The sequence below is a fragment of the Artemia sp. Qi Xiang Cuo genome, chromosome 9 (genome assembly GCF_049724085.1).
Source record: "Artemia sp. Qi Xiang Cuo chromosome 9, ASM4972408v1, whole genome shotgun sequence".
NCBI classification, from domain to species: Eukaryota; Metazoa; Arthropoda; class Branchiopoda; order Anostraca; family Artemiidae; genus Artemia; species Artemia sp. Qi Xiang Cuo.
Window position 1 is genome coordinate 45525879 of NC_142802.1, and position 13402 is coordinate 45539280.

The following is a 13402-nucleotide window of genomic DNA, read 5'->3' on the forward strand; positions in this document are numbered from 1 at the left end:
GCTTGAAGAGAAATCCCTGCTCTGGATACTTGATTTTCTTCATTTACATTCTCAATGTATTCAGTTATTTGATGACTGGTATTTTATTGTTTCTTTCTCTATACATGTTTTGAGTGGAATTCCTCAGGGAAGTGTTTTGAGTCCTACACAATTTAATGTTTTCATCAATGATGCTCCTTCTACTATCAGCAGTCAATCAACTCTCTATGCAGACAACCTGAAGCTTCTTGGAACAGCCTTGTCCTGTGAAGATCATACCCTTCTACAAATAATCTTTGAATGCTTGGTCAATGGGCTGAGGCTTGGCTTCTTGAATTCAATGTTGCCAAGTGCCATATCATTTGGTTTGTAAATTGAATCCTTGTCACTCTTATTTTTTCTTAGGCCACCTGCTCTCCTCTGTAAATAATGAGCAAGATCTTTGTGTCACTATTGACAATGACATAAAATTAAGCACTCATGCTAAGAAGTCTGCTGCTAGTGCTAGACAAAGAATGGGACTGATTAAGAATACTATTTCCACTTGTTCCCTTAAAGTCATCAGTGTTCTATATAAGAGACTTGTGCATCCTAAGCTTGAAGTTGGAATGTCTCTTGTCTCCCCATATTTTAAAAAAGACATAAAAGTTCTTGGAGATGTGCAGAGACATACCACTAAAGTGATAGCTGGCATGTGGGACCTTTCCTACCCAGAGAGTATCCAAGCTGAATCTCTCTACACTTGTTTACTGGAGAAATAGAGGGGATACCATTTTAGCCTATTAGTTAATGATGGCTAATACTCTCCCACCATTGTTCCTTACTGTTGGTCCCAACTGAAGAGCTAGAAGCCATCACCTGAAACTTGTCAAACAGTCTACCATATATAGAGTCTGCTCCCAATTCTTTCCATAACAAATTGTCATCAGTTGGAACAAACTATCTAATGAAACGGTTACTGCTGAATTTGTTGATGTTTTCAAACCAAGGCTAGATACTGAGTGGCCCTCCAGAGAGTGTAAGCTCAGTTGGGATGCTACTGATCATGCAACAAAACCTGGTCACTAAAGAACTTTGAAAACAACACTAAGTCATCATTCTGGAGCTCTACCAAGAAAAATCCTTAGATTGCTCCTAGCTGCAATTTAAAGTAAGTCATTCAGATGACTTTTTATTGATTATACTGTTATAGAGCTCCCTAAATAACGTCATATAGATGATTTTTTATACCTTGTATGTTTGTAATTATATATTCTAATTTTGAGAGAGAAAATTGCAGTTATTTTCTCATATTGAAAAATCTAGATGAAGATCCCCTTGCATGAAGAGGCCCTCTTTACTGTGAAAAGGCTTACACAAATGAATTCAGAAGCACAATGATTTATAAAAACATTGAAGTTGGTGGGTAAATGAAAGCAAGCAGCTAATTTCTTATGAACATTTTAATAAGAAATTTCAAATTGTACAACTTTTTTCAAATAGGCTTTTTGGAATAAATATACTCCTAAATAGGCTAACAGGGATCTGTTATACCTGTTCTTCTTCTTCTTCTGTTAAACTGAAGGGATCTCATATTGAAAAATCTAGATGAAGATCTCCTTGCACGAAGAAGCCCTCTTTATTGTGAAAAGGCTTACACAAATGAATTCCAGAAGCCCAATGATTAACAAAAACACTGAAGTTGGTGGGTGAATGAAACCCAGTAGCTAATTTATTATGAACATTTTAATAAGAAATTTAAACTGTACACTGTTTTCAAATAGGCTTCTTGGAATTAATATTCTCCTGATTCCAAATGAACTTAACTTGATTCTAAGCTATACAAAGTCTGGGCTATCCAGTTCAAAAAAGGTGTCAAATGTTTACCTTTGTCCAAAAACTTTGGCCATTAGGAAAGGTCATTGAAATGGTCACAGGCCTTCTTTGACAAGGGGGCCTCTTTTTGCCTCTAATCACACAAAGTTGCTTGCTATTGGTTTAATTTAAATGCTAGTATAGCTTAATATTAATTGCAATGTTAATACGCTTGCCTTTGTAAAAGATAGACTAAGCTATAGTTTCCAAATAAAAGGCTCGCTACTATCAGAATTGAAATCTCCCATCAATGCATAGGTATTTTAATTACCCTAGCTTATTCTGCATTCTCGATTAAAAAAAGGTCCAATGTTAGATCTGTTTGGCTCTGTTGTTGAGATAGTGATTAAAACACTTCACACAAAATGTTAAAAAAGAGAGTTGTGACTATGTTTATAGCCCAGTGACATACCTTCTGCCTATTGTGTTTACAATGTGCAGATACAACCATTCATAGGCTGAACAATATCTTACTTCACAGGTTAAAGTTTGAATTTAAACTGTCTTATTTGTAGAATAAATAAATAAAAAACAATTTTTTTCAACTGAAAGTAAGGAACAATATTGAAGCTTAAAATGAACAGAAATTATTCCCTATATGAGGGGGGGCTCTCCTCTCTCCCCCTTTTGCTTGTTGATCTAAAGGTTTTTAGTCCTTTTTAAAAAGCTACTCATTCCAATGAAACAACCCTTGTGTTTCAGGAGTTGTTCTTGAAGAATTCAGACAAAAAATAAAACTTTTGTACAAAGAGCAAGGGATGATGCACTAATATATCATACAGAAGACATTAAGTCATAGAGATGATTTTTTCTTTTTTCTCTTGATGTATATATTATGGACGAATGCCATACATAAGACATTGTACCATCCCACATAGATAAAACAATAAAAAACAGTATGGCCAACTTTTAGAGAAAACAAATTGTGCTATTGTACCATTTACTAATTCTATCATAAAGTGCCATAATTAAAGTCATACAGATGGCTTTTCTACATATATTGCACTAAAATAAGTTTTAGTGCTGCTCCTTGCTTTCAGTCAAAAAAAGCTTGTTTTATTTTAAATTTAGAATACAAATGAAACTAATTAATTACAATTCTTATGAACATAGTTGATGTTTAGCCTGTGGACAGTTGCGTCTGTGCATTGTGTACAGGAAGAAGGAAGGGACTTCAGATTTAGGCTGTATCTATGTATTGGGGACAGGGGGATTCATATTTTGATGGAAACTATGACCTATCTATCTTTTAGGATGGTAATTACATTAATATTAAGCTCTGTTAGCATGTAAATTGAACAATTGTGAGATTAGAGTGACAAATTGGGCTATTGGCCGAAGGAGGCATTTGCCCATTATAATAACCTCCCTCAATGCAAGTGTTTTGAACAAAGGTGAACAATTGACACTGTCTTTGAACTAGATAGCCCAAACTTTTTATAGCCCAGAATCAAGTTAAATTCATACACCTGTTAGCCTATTTAGGAGAATAATTATTCCAAAAGCCTATTTGAAAACAGAATACAACTTGAATTTAAATTTGTTTATCCAACTCTCTTTGCCCTGAAGGGCAATCTCTTTTAGACAGAGAATGTTTAACTACTACCCAAATAAAAGAGAAATCAAAACTATTGTCACTGAATGCAGTCCAGGGAAATCAGAAATTTGACGTTAAAAGCAAATGGATGATTTATAAGGGTAATTAAGGCATCAAATATCATGGATCATGCAACATAAATAACAACTAATGTTGTAACAAAGATGAAAGAGGCTGGTGTTGCTGCAATTGGTGGGGAAATAATTGGAAATGTTGAATAAGAATATCATTACTGTTCAGATATCTATTTGGGATTTAAGACATTTCCTGTAACTTCAAATTGTCTTTCATTGTGAAAAGTTGTTCTGTCCTGATTTTAGTTGCAAATGTTCATAGAAAATTAACTGTTGTGTTTCATTCACCCACTATGAAAATCCAGTGTTTTTGTAAACTATTGTGTATCTGTCATTCATTTGTGTGTCTTCCATATGGGGAGTTCATTATTGGCTTCATTAAGATTTTCCAAAATATGGAAGTAATAATTTTCTTTTCTCTGAAAAAATATTATTGCAAATGTACAAGTTATAAAAAGTTGTCTCTATGGCTTTATTTAGGCTGCTATATAATAGTATTCTGTATAAAAATCTTCTATATGACTTTTTATTGTTTTCTCTGTATAGAAGTGGGACAGTATGTTGTCTTCTGTATGAGGCATTAAGAAGCCATATGTATGACTTTGTGTAGGCTGCTCTATTCTGTATTTGGGATGTAAAATTTTATTCCATATACTAAGTACAAGGTGTGAAAAGTTGTCTTTATGACTTTATTCATGGTACTCTGTCATAACATGATGTTTAAAAAGTAATGCAAATGGCTTTTTATTGTTCTCTATAATTAGGGAAAACCTAATAATTGTCTTTTATGTGACTGTTGTGATTTCTATATAAGAATAAATGACAATATATAATGCTCAATTTATAGAGAACCAATATATATAATGGTCAAACATTGCGAACCTCTCTGATAGGGGTAGTTGATTAGAGGTTTTTCTCCACCATCCAATTGTTAGCTAACAGTTTTTGCTAATAGTTTTGGTATCAATGTTCAATTGGGGGGCTTATGTGAATGAAATGCTATAAAATTATCATTCAATTGGAAACCAAGAGTTCTAGTTCTTTTTTTTATCATCAAAAGTGATTGGATACCAACCAACCCCTGCCCTAGAACTGTTTTTGAAATTTGGTTCTTTTGTTACCTGATAGGACACCTGATAAACATTATAAACAGTCGGCAAGGCAACACCGACTTGCCCATCAAAGGAGTAAGAACTCTAAATTAAAACCACCACATCAAACTGAGCAAATTAGATCATTGTACAAATTTTTAGCTCCTGTCTACAAAAATGTAAAATTTATCATATTTTCCAACAAAAAAGATCATGGATGTGGTTTTTTTCACAGGTGATTGGTGAACATAACTAGGCTAATGATCCTGGAAAATATTGCTCTGAAAAAAAAGTGATGGCCTGAATGAAAGTTAGAGTTCTAGTGCAAGTTGTAAGCAGCAAAAAGATAGCACCACAGGAAATCCCATTTTGGAGGAAGGTGTCAAACACAATAAAAGACATTGGGTGTTGCTTGTTGTCAGAAGGGCATATCATCAATATCCAAGGAACAGCTGAGAGTCTTATGTTAAAATTTCAGAAGATGTTATAGAGCTACAAGAGGGCACCCAGTCCCCCTTGCCCTTTTTAGATGCTCCTTTCCCTCATCACTGATCAAAAAAAAAAAAAAAAAAAAAAATTTGTTCAAAACAGGCAAAAGCTCTATTAACTATGCCTACAGGAATGCAATGTCCCTCACAGCTCCCAGGACAAGGATTGTAAACTATGCAACTTACCCTTTTTTATTTGCAGGACATATCATTAGGAAAAGGGGGGATGTTTATTCTAGGTGTGTTCAAAAATGTCCATTAGGGTGAAATTTTGGGGAATGTTGAGGAGAATGTTAAGCTAAATCAAAAGATACTATGTAATCCAGTATATCAAAAAGCTGTATTGGTAATATCCTAAGAACATTATTAAGTTAAAATTTTCAGGACTTGTTGAGGAGGATGTTAAAAGTAATTGAAAAGCCCATTCCCTTTTTAGCAGCCCCCCCCCCTTCAAAGACATTTAATCAAGATTTTGGAATAACCATCTTCTTCCAAATAGTTGAAAAGTCAAACAACTATGCATACCCCCAGGTATGACATAAACCCCACAGCCCCTGGGGCTAGTGTTCTAAGTTAGATAAGTTGCCAGTTGTTTCTTTATAATTTTGATTATTGGAAATAGGGGGGAGGCATGTTTGATCCTGAGTTTACAAAAAGCTAAGGTTATTAAGGCTAGTGTTCTAAGTTAGATAAGTTGCCAGTTGTTTCTTTATAATTTTGATTATTGGAAATAAGGGGGGGAGGCATGTTTGATCCTGAGTTTACAAAAAGCTAAGGGTATTAAGGTAAAAAGGGGGAAAGTGGCTTAAACTTAATTAAGCTACTTTATAAGAAAGGTGATAAAAATGAGTATGGTAATTATCAAGGCATTAGTCTGGTCTCTGTAGGTAGTAACTTACTTAGTAATATGACACTTTTAGACTGAGAGATGCCGTAGACAAAGTTTTAAGAGAAGAACAGTGCGGTTTTAGAAAAGGTAGAGGATGTGTTGACCAAGTTTTCACTCTTAGGCTTATAATTGAGAAAGGCCTGAGTTTTCAAACACCTTTGGTCCTCAGTTTTATAGATTATAAGCCAGCGTTTGATTCTGTTGATCGAAGAGTTTTAGTAAAGGTTTTACCCTTGTATGGTATACTAGACAAATACATTAAAGTGATTAGTGCTATGTACGAGAATAACACTGCTGTGGTTAAGGTAGAAAATGAGGTTAGCAGCTGGTTTTGTATGGATTATGGATTAATCCCTTTATGTGGATTATTTTGATGGACTTTGTCTTAAGGAGCACAGGAAAGGCAATGGGAGACCATGGAATCAAATGGGGAGGAAAAAGTCTCCTGGACTTAGATTAATCTGATGATTTAAGCATCCTAGATGAAAGTATGAGCAAAACGAATGAAGTTTTAGAGGTTTTGCAAGTCAGGGTGCAAGAATAGGTTTGAAAATTAATGTTAAGAAGACTAAGTCACTAAGCCTAGGAATAAGTGTAGATGAAAAGGTGACGTTGGATAATGAAAAGATTGATCAGGTGGGCAGCTTCACTTACATGGGTAGTATTATTAGTAAAGATGATGGGAGCTATGAAGATGTTAAAAGTAGAATAGTCAAGGCTCAGGGTGTTTTTTCACAGTCAAAAAAAGTCTGGAAGAATAGAAAGATAAGTCTGCAAACCAAGATTAGAATATTAGAAGCTACAGTGATGACAGTAGTCAAATATGGTTCTGAAGCATTTATGCTCTGAAAAGCAGATGAAAATTTGCTAGATGTTTTCCAGAGAAATTGCTTAAGGATTCTTCTGGGTACCCAGCTGACTGACAGTATTTCAAACAATAGGCTGTACAAAAAATGTGGTTCAATACTGCTCTCTAGGGCTATAAGGAAAAAAAGGTTGAGGTGGCTAGGGCACATTGTGCTGATGAAGGATGACAGATTGCCAAAGATGAAGATTTTTCTTTTCAGCCAACCGTCTAGGGCTAAACAGAAAGTAGGTTGTCCTCGTTTGGGGTGGGAGGACGTCATAAAGTAAGATTTAAAGAAAATGGGAGCAATGTCCAAAAAGTCAAAACGCACTATATGCAGGAGGATTGTGAAAAGGGCACAACAGCAATATCTAAGGAAATTAAGTTGAACCTTAGAAACATGTTGAGAGGGTGAGAAAGAAAAAGGAATGCAAGGCATCCAGCCCCATTCTTGCCCTTTTAGATGCCCCCCTTAACACTGATAGAGATCTTAAAAAAAACGTTTTATTCAAAACAGTCACAACGTCTAATAGCTACGTCTCTAGGGATGCCATGCCCCCACAGTTCCTGGGGCAAGGAATGTAAATTCTGAAATTTGTCCATTTTTTACATGATCTATCATTTGGAAAAGGAGGAATGTTTGAACCTTGGCGTGCCTAAAAAGGCAAAGGCCATTGAGGCAAAATTTCTCTTTGTTTTAAGGAGCACAGGAAAGGCAATGGGAGACCACGGAATCAAGTGGGGAGGAAAAAGTCTCCTGAACTTGGATTATGCTGATGATTTAAGCATCCTAGATGAAAGTGTGAGCAAAATGAATGAAGTTTTAGAGGTTTTGCAAGTTCAGGGTGCTAGAATTGGTTTGAAAATTAATGTTAGGAAGACTAAGTCACTAAGGCTAGGAATAAGTGAAGATGAAAAGTTGATGTTATGTAATGAAATGATTGATCAGGTGGGCAGCGTCACTTACCTTGGTAGTATTATTAGTAAAGATGGCGGGAGCAGGGAAGATGTTAAAGTAGAATAGCCAAGGCTCAGGGTGTTTTTTTTCACAGGTTAAAAAAAAGTCTGAAAGAATAGGAAGATAATTCTTCAAACCAAGATAAGAATATTAGAAGCTACAGTAATGACAGTGGTCAAGTATGGCTCTGAAGCATGGACGCTCCGAAAAGCGGATGAACATTTGCTAGATGTTTTTCAGAGAAATTGCTTAAGGATTGTTCTGGGTACCTGGCTGACTGACCATATTTCAAACAATAGGCTATATGAAAAATGTGGTATAATACCGCTCTCTAGGGCTATAATGAAAGAAAGGTTGAGGTTGCTAGGGTACGTTGTGCGGATGAAGGATGACAGATTGCCGAAGATTGTTCTTTTTGACCAACCGTCTAGGGCTAAACAGAAAGCAGGTCGTCCTCGTTTGGGGTGGTAGGACGTCATAAAGAAAGATTTAAAGAAAGTGGGAACTTCTTGGGCGGGTGTAAAAATGGAGGCTTTGAATAGATTGGGGTGGAGGAGGAATGTGCGTAGCTGTGTTGGCCTCAGGTGGCTTGGTGCTGCGGTGAGTTGTTAGTAGTAGTAGTAGCATAGAAGGACCGAACCCTCGCTAAAGCTTTGGCTGCAGTATCTGTGCAATTGTAGAATTTCCTTGGTATATGTAAGATTTCTTCTCCTTTTCTTATGTTTTCTTACTACTGTTGCCAGAGGGTATTGGAGATAATTCTGGAGTATTTAATATTATTGTATAAGAAACATTTGCCTTTTTTGTGTCTTCTATTACTTTGTTGTTGTTCTTTTTTTAAATCAAATTACGGAAATGCGGCTTGAAATTTCTTCAGTTAGATGTTGTTTAGGGGGCTGGAGCTGGTTGGTCATAACTTTTAGCTAGTTTTTCTCGATCAAGGAAATGTTAAAAGGATCTGAAATTTAGCCAATATCCAAGACTTGCACCTTCAAAATGCAACCTTTCTGTCTCTCTGCTATTGCTAGAACCCTAAGTTAGTTGATATTACTACTTTTCCTTAATGATTTGAAGTCCTTTCACAGGTATTTTACAGTTTTCTTAATACATTGTTTATTTCTCTACCTTTCAATGAGATGAGTTTTCCCCTGAGTACTGCGGAGACATTTTTTACAATCCATCTTTTTTTAGGTTATTATCGAAGCTATTAAAAGGACATGAGTCTAGAAGGAACAGAAGTTATTGTTGTAGTTCCTCTTATAGAAATCTCTCTTGTATTGAGTTTAATATTTTGTGCTCTTCTTGTTTTTCTTTGGAAGTCCACTGAAGTACCAGCATTACCACGCCAAACCCGAATTATAGTTTCAGCAATTGGGTCTGTTGGAAGTGGACAAATACATGTGTTAAGTGTTTTTAGAGGTGTTACTATTGAAGTGCCACCAACTGTCTCAAACAGAATGGAATCAGATTCAAATATCAATGCAAATCCTGGTAGTTCGGTTTTAGGAGCACCTCAACAAAATCATGCAAGCAGGCGTGACCACCAAGAGGCTCCAAGTAATATTTCAAGTTCACCTGGATCCTCAGATGGGCTTTCAGAGCCAGTTATTGAAGATGGTGAAATTACTGTGAAAGTTAGGTTCTTGGATGACACATTAAAGATTGTGAAAACAAGAAAGACATTAAGTGTTAGAGATTTTAAAAATTTACATTTTCCTGAAGCTTTGGATACTACAAAAATTGTGAAGTTGATCTTTAATGGTAAAGTTCTGTCAAATGACTCGCAAACATTAAGAGACTGTAGAGTGTTTGACAACTGTGTTCTACATTGCTTGATACATCAAAATAATAATGTACGAGACAACTCAAATCAAGTAAGTGTTTTTCATTTTTTGACTTTATATTATATTTCAATTTAAATTTGACTGGGATAATCTGGTTGATTAGGTTAAGCAACCAAAGTTTTACGTCCAAGGAATTGAACTTTTGAGCATGCAGGGAATTTTCTTGCACATTTTGCCTACTATAAAAAGTACCAGCTATACAGAAATATAGCCTATGACTTTTTTAATGTAATTGAATACTAATGTGTATTGATGTACCTTTTTAGGTCTGAATGAATTTTTAATAGTCCCTTCTCCTGTTTAGTATATTGGTTAAAGTCAAAAGCGAACCTTTTCTATAATCACTAACCCTTATTATCCAATTATGTATCAGCTCTGAGGATCAAGTGCTGCTTGCTGCTACTGGCTGGCATGTGGATTGGTGACTCTACTCTCCATTGTTGCCTGCTCAAGCTGGTCTGAAGCTGGCAGGCGGGGTTTCGGGACGAGAGAACACAATGGTGGACACCTTGACACTACCAAGGAAGGCTCTTCCACAAAGGGGGGAAATGGGTAAATCCCACTACACCCAAGGGGACACCAATAGCTCATCAGGTATTTGGATGTAAAGGCACTGGGCTTTTGCAGCATGAGTTTTGACTCAGCTTTGTAAGTCCAGCCATATATTAATAATATATACAGCATATTCCATTGAGATCCCAAAAGAAACTGATATATGTCAGTCAGAAGGCAAAATCTTGAAAGTCAGTGCAATTTGCAATTTGGCCACTTTAAATTATTAAGCAGTTTCACCTTTTGTGAATGAAGGGATAATTTTTCCCCCTATCTATCTATCATTCATCGAAATGAACTTTTGTTTAGATTGGGATTTGTTAAGGTCTTCATTGCTATGAGTCTCAGTTGAGAAAATAGAAGGTATACAAAGGTTTGACATTGTTGTTTTCACAAATCATTATCACAGGTATGACTTAAATCCTTCCTCTTTCCACTCCATCTTAGGTTGCTTTTACATGTAGAGAGCATACTTGAGATAAATATCATCCTTGCACCTTTATGCTGTTGCCCAAACTAGCTGTTTTAAATCTTGTTTTATTTCTTCACATTGGTAAGCTTAATTTGTACTCTTTTTTTTCTGTTGTCTGTGTTTTTCATGTTTTTTTTTTTTTCATCTGTTTTCTTTCTCTATCACTGAAGATGAGAGAGCAGAACTATGTGCTAAAATACCTGAAATACTTATTTCTTTAAAGTTTTCTAAGTTGTTTAAAATGTTTTCCTTTTTTTGATTATTGCATGTTGTTTCTAAATTGTTGTGAAGATTAAACCAAACTATCATTCTCTATCATAGGCAGCGCAATAGCGCTGCCTAAATAAAGAATGATGTTGGCACAGTGTATTATTTATTTATTTTTTCTTCCATACCAGGGCACTTCGTATCAAATGAGTTGTCGTAGAAACTTCGAAAAGGGCTCATTCGATTGGAAATTCGAGTGGCTTTTGCCCGTTTTAATTGTCGAAAGTGATTGGAAGGCAACTAACACCCCTTGTACGCCTACCATTTCCCCAAACACATCCAATCAAAATTTTGAGATAGCCATTTTGTTCAGCGTAGTTGATTTCCAGATAGAAATTATGTTTATGAGAAGGACACTCCCCCATTATCCTCAGGGCAAGGGCTGTAAGTTATGCCCTGGAGGCATATACGATTTTTATAGAAAGCGTTCTCGTAGAAACTTCAAAAAGAGCTCAATCGATTGGAAATTCAATTGGTTAGTACCCTTTTAATAGTCGAAAGTGATTGGAGGGCAACTTACCCCCCTCCCACGCCCTGCTTTTCCCCAAACACATCCAATCAAAATTTTGAGATACCCATTTTGTTCAACGTAGTTGAAAGTTCTGAAAATTTGGTTTTTGATAATGAACCCCCCCCCCCACAGACCTTAGAGCAAGGGTTATAAGTTATGCCCTGGGGGCATATAAGGTTTTCATAGAAAGCTTTGTCGTAGAAACTTCAAAATGGGCTCATTCGATTGGAAATTGAAATGGCTAGTGCCCTTTTTAATAGTCGAAAGTGATTGGAAGGCAACTAACACCCCTTCCACGCCCACCCTTTCCCCAAACACATCCAATCAAAATTTTGAGATGGCCATTTTGTTCAATGTAGTTGAAACTTTTGGAAATTATATCTTTGAGCAGGAAACTCTCCCCATAGTCTTCAGGGCAAGGGTTATAAGTTATGCCCTGAGGACATATGATGTTTGTATTGAAAGCTTTATCGTAGAAACTTCAAAAAGGGCTCATTCGATTTGAAATTCAAAGGGCTAGTGTTCTTTTTAATAGTCAAAAGTGATTATAGGGGAGGGCTAACCCCCCTCTCTCGCCCACCTTTTCCCTAAATACATCCAATCAAATTTTGAGATAGCCATTTTGTTCAACGTAGTTGAAAGTCTTGGAAATTAGGTCTTTAAGGATGACATCCCCCCCACAGACCTCAGGACAAGGGTTACAAGTTATGCCCTTGGGGCATATAAGGTTTTTATAGAATGTGTTGTCTTAGAAACTTGAAAAAGGGCTTATTCAATTGGAAATTGAAATGGCTAGTGTCCTTTTTAATAGTCGAAAGTAATTGGAGGGCAACTAACCCCCCTCTCACGCCCACCATTTCCCCAAACATATACAATCATTTTTTTTTTAGATAGCCATTTTTTTAAACGTAGTTGAAAGTTCTGGAAATTAGGTCTTTGAGGATGACAACCTCCACAGCCCTCAGGGCAAGGGTTGTAAGTTATGCCCTGGGTGCATATAAAGTTTATATAGAAGGATTTGTCGTAGAAACTTCAAAAAGGGCTCATACAATTGGAAATTGAAAAGGCTAAAGCTCCTTTCAATAATCGAAGGTGATTGAAGAACAACTAACCCCCCTCTCCCGCCCACCATTTCCCCAAACACATCCAATCGAAATTTTTAGACATTCATTTTGTCCAATGTAGTTGAAAGTTCTGAAAATTAGGTCTTTGACAATGACACCCCCCCACCCCTTAGGGCAAGGGTTGTAAGTTATGCCCTGGGGTCATATATAATTTTTAAAGAAAGTTTCGTCGTAGAATTTTCAAAAAGGGCTCATTTGATTGCAAATTGAAAGGGCTGGTGCCCTTTTTAATAGTCGAAAGTGAATGGAGAGCAACTAACCCCCCCTCTCACGCCCACCATTTCCCCAAACACATTCAATCAAAGTTTTGGGATAGCCATTTTGTTCAAGGTAGTTGAAAGTTCTGGAAATTATGTATTTGTGGATGAAAAACCCCCCAGAGCCCTGAGGGCAAAGGTTGTAAGTTATGTCCTGGGGCATATAAGGTTTTTAAAGATAGCGTTGTCGTAGAAACTTCAAAAGGCGCTCATTCAATTGGAAATTGAGAGGGCTGGTGCCCCTTTTAATAGTCGAAAGTGATTGGAGGGTAACTAACCCCCATCTCACGTTCAGCATTTCCCCAAACACGTCCAATCAAAACTTTCAGATAGCCATTTTGTTTAACGTAGTTGAAAGGTCTGGAAATTATGTCTTTGAGGATGACAACCCTCCCCCCATAACCCTCAAGACAAGGGTCGCAAATTATGCCTTTGGGGCATATAACGTTTTTTATAGAAAGTTTTGTCGTAGAAGCTTCAAAAAGGGCTCATTTGATTGGAAATTGAGAGGACTAGTGCCTTTTTATTAGTCGAAAGTGATCAGAGGGCAAATGTCTCCCTCCACGCCTATCATTTCCTCAAACAGTTCCAATCAAAA

General features: G+C 36.5%; 1 protein-coding gene across 1 annotated transcript in view; it reads left to right on the top strand.

The window, feature by feature from the left end:
• Window positions 1-13402, top strand: part of LOC148948709 (uncharacterized) — a 51683-nt gene that overhangs the window by 3537 nt on the left and 34744 nt on the right. Inside the window, exon 2 of the mRNA XM_089094055.1 lies at window positions 8969-9651. Within this exon, the coding sequence (XP_088950181.1) occupies window positions 8995-9651 (657 nt within the window). The 5' untranslated portion in view covers window positions 8969-8994. The remainder of the gene's footprint in view (window positions 1-8968; window positions 9652-13402) is intronic.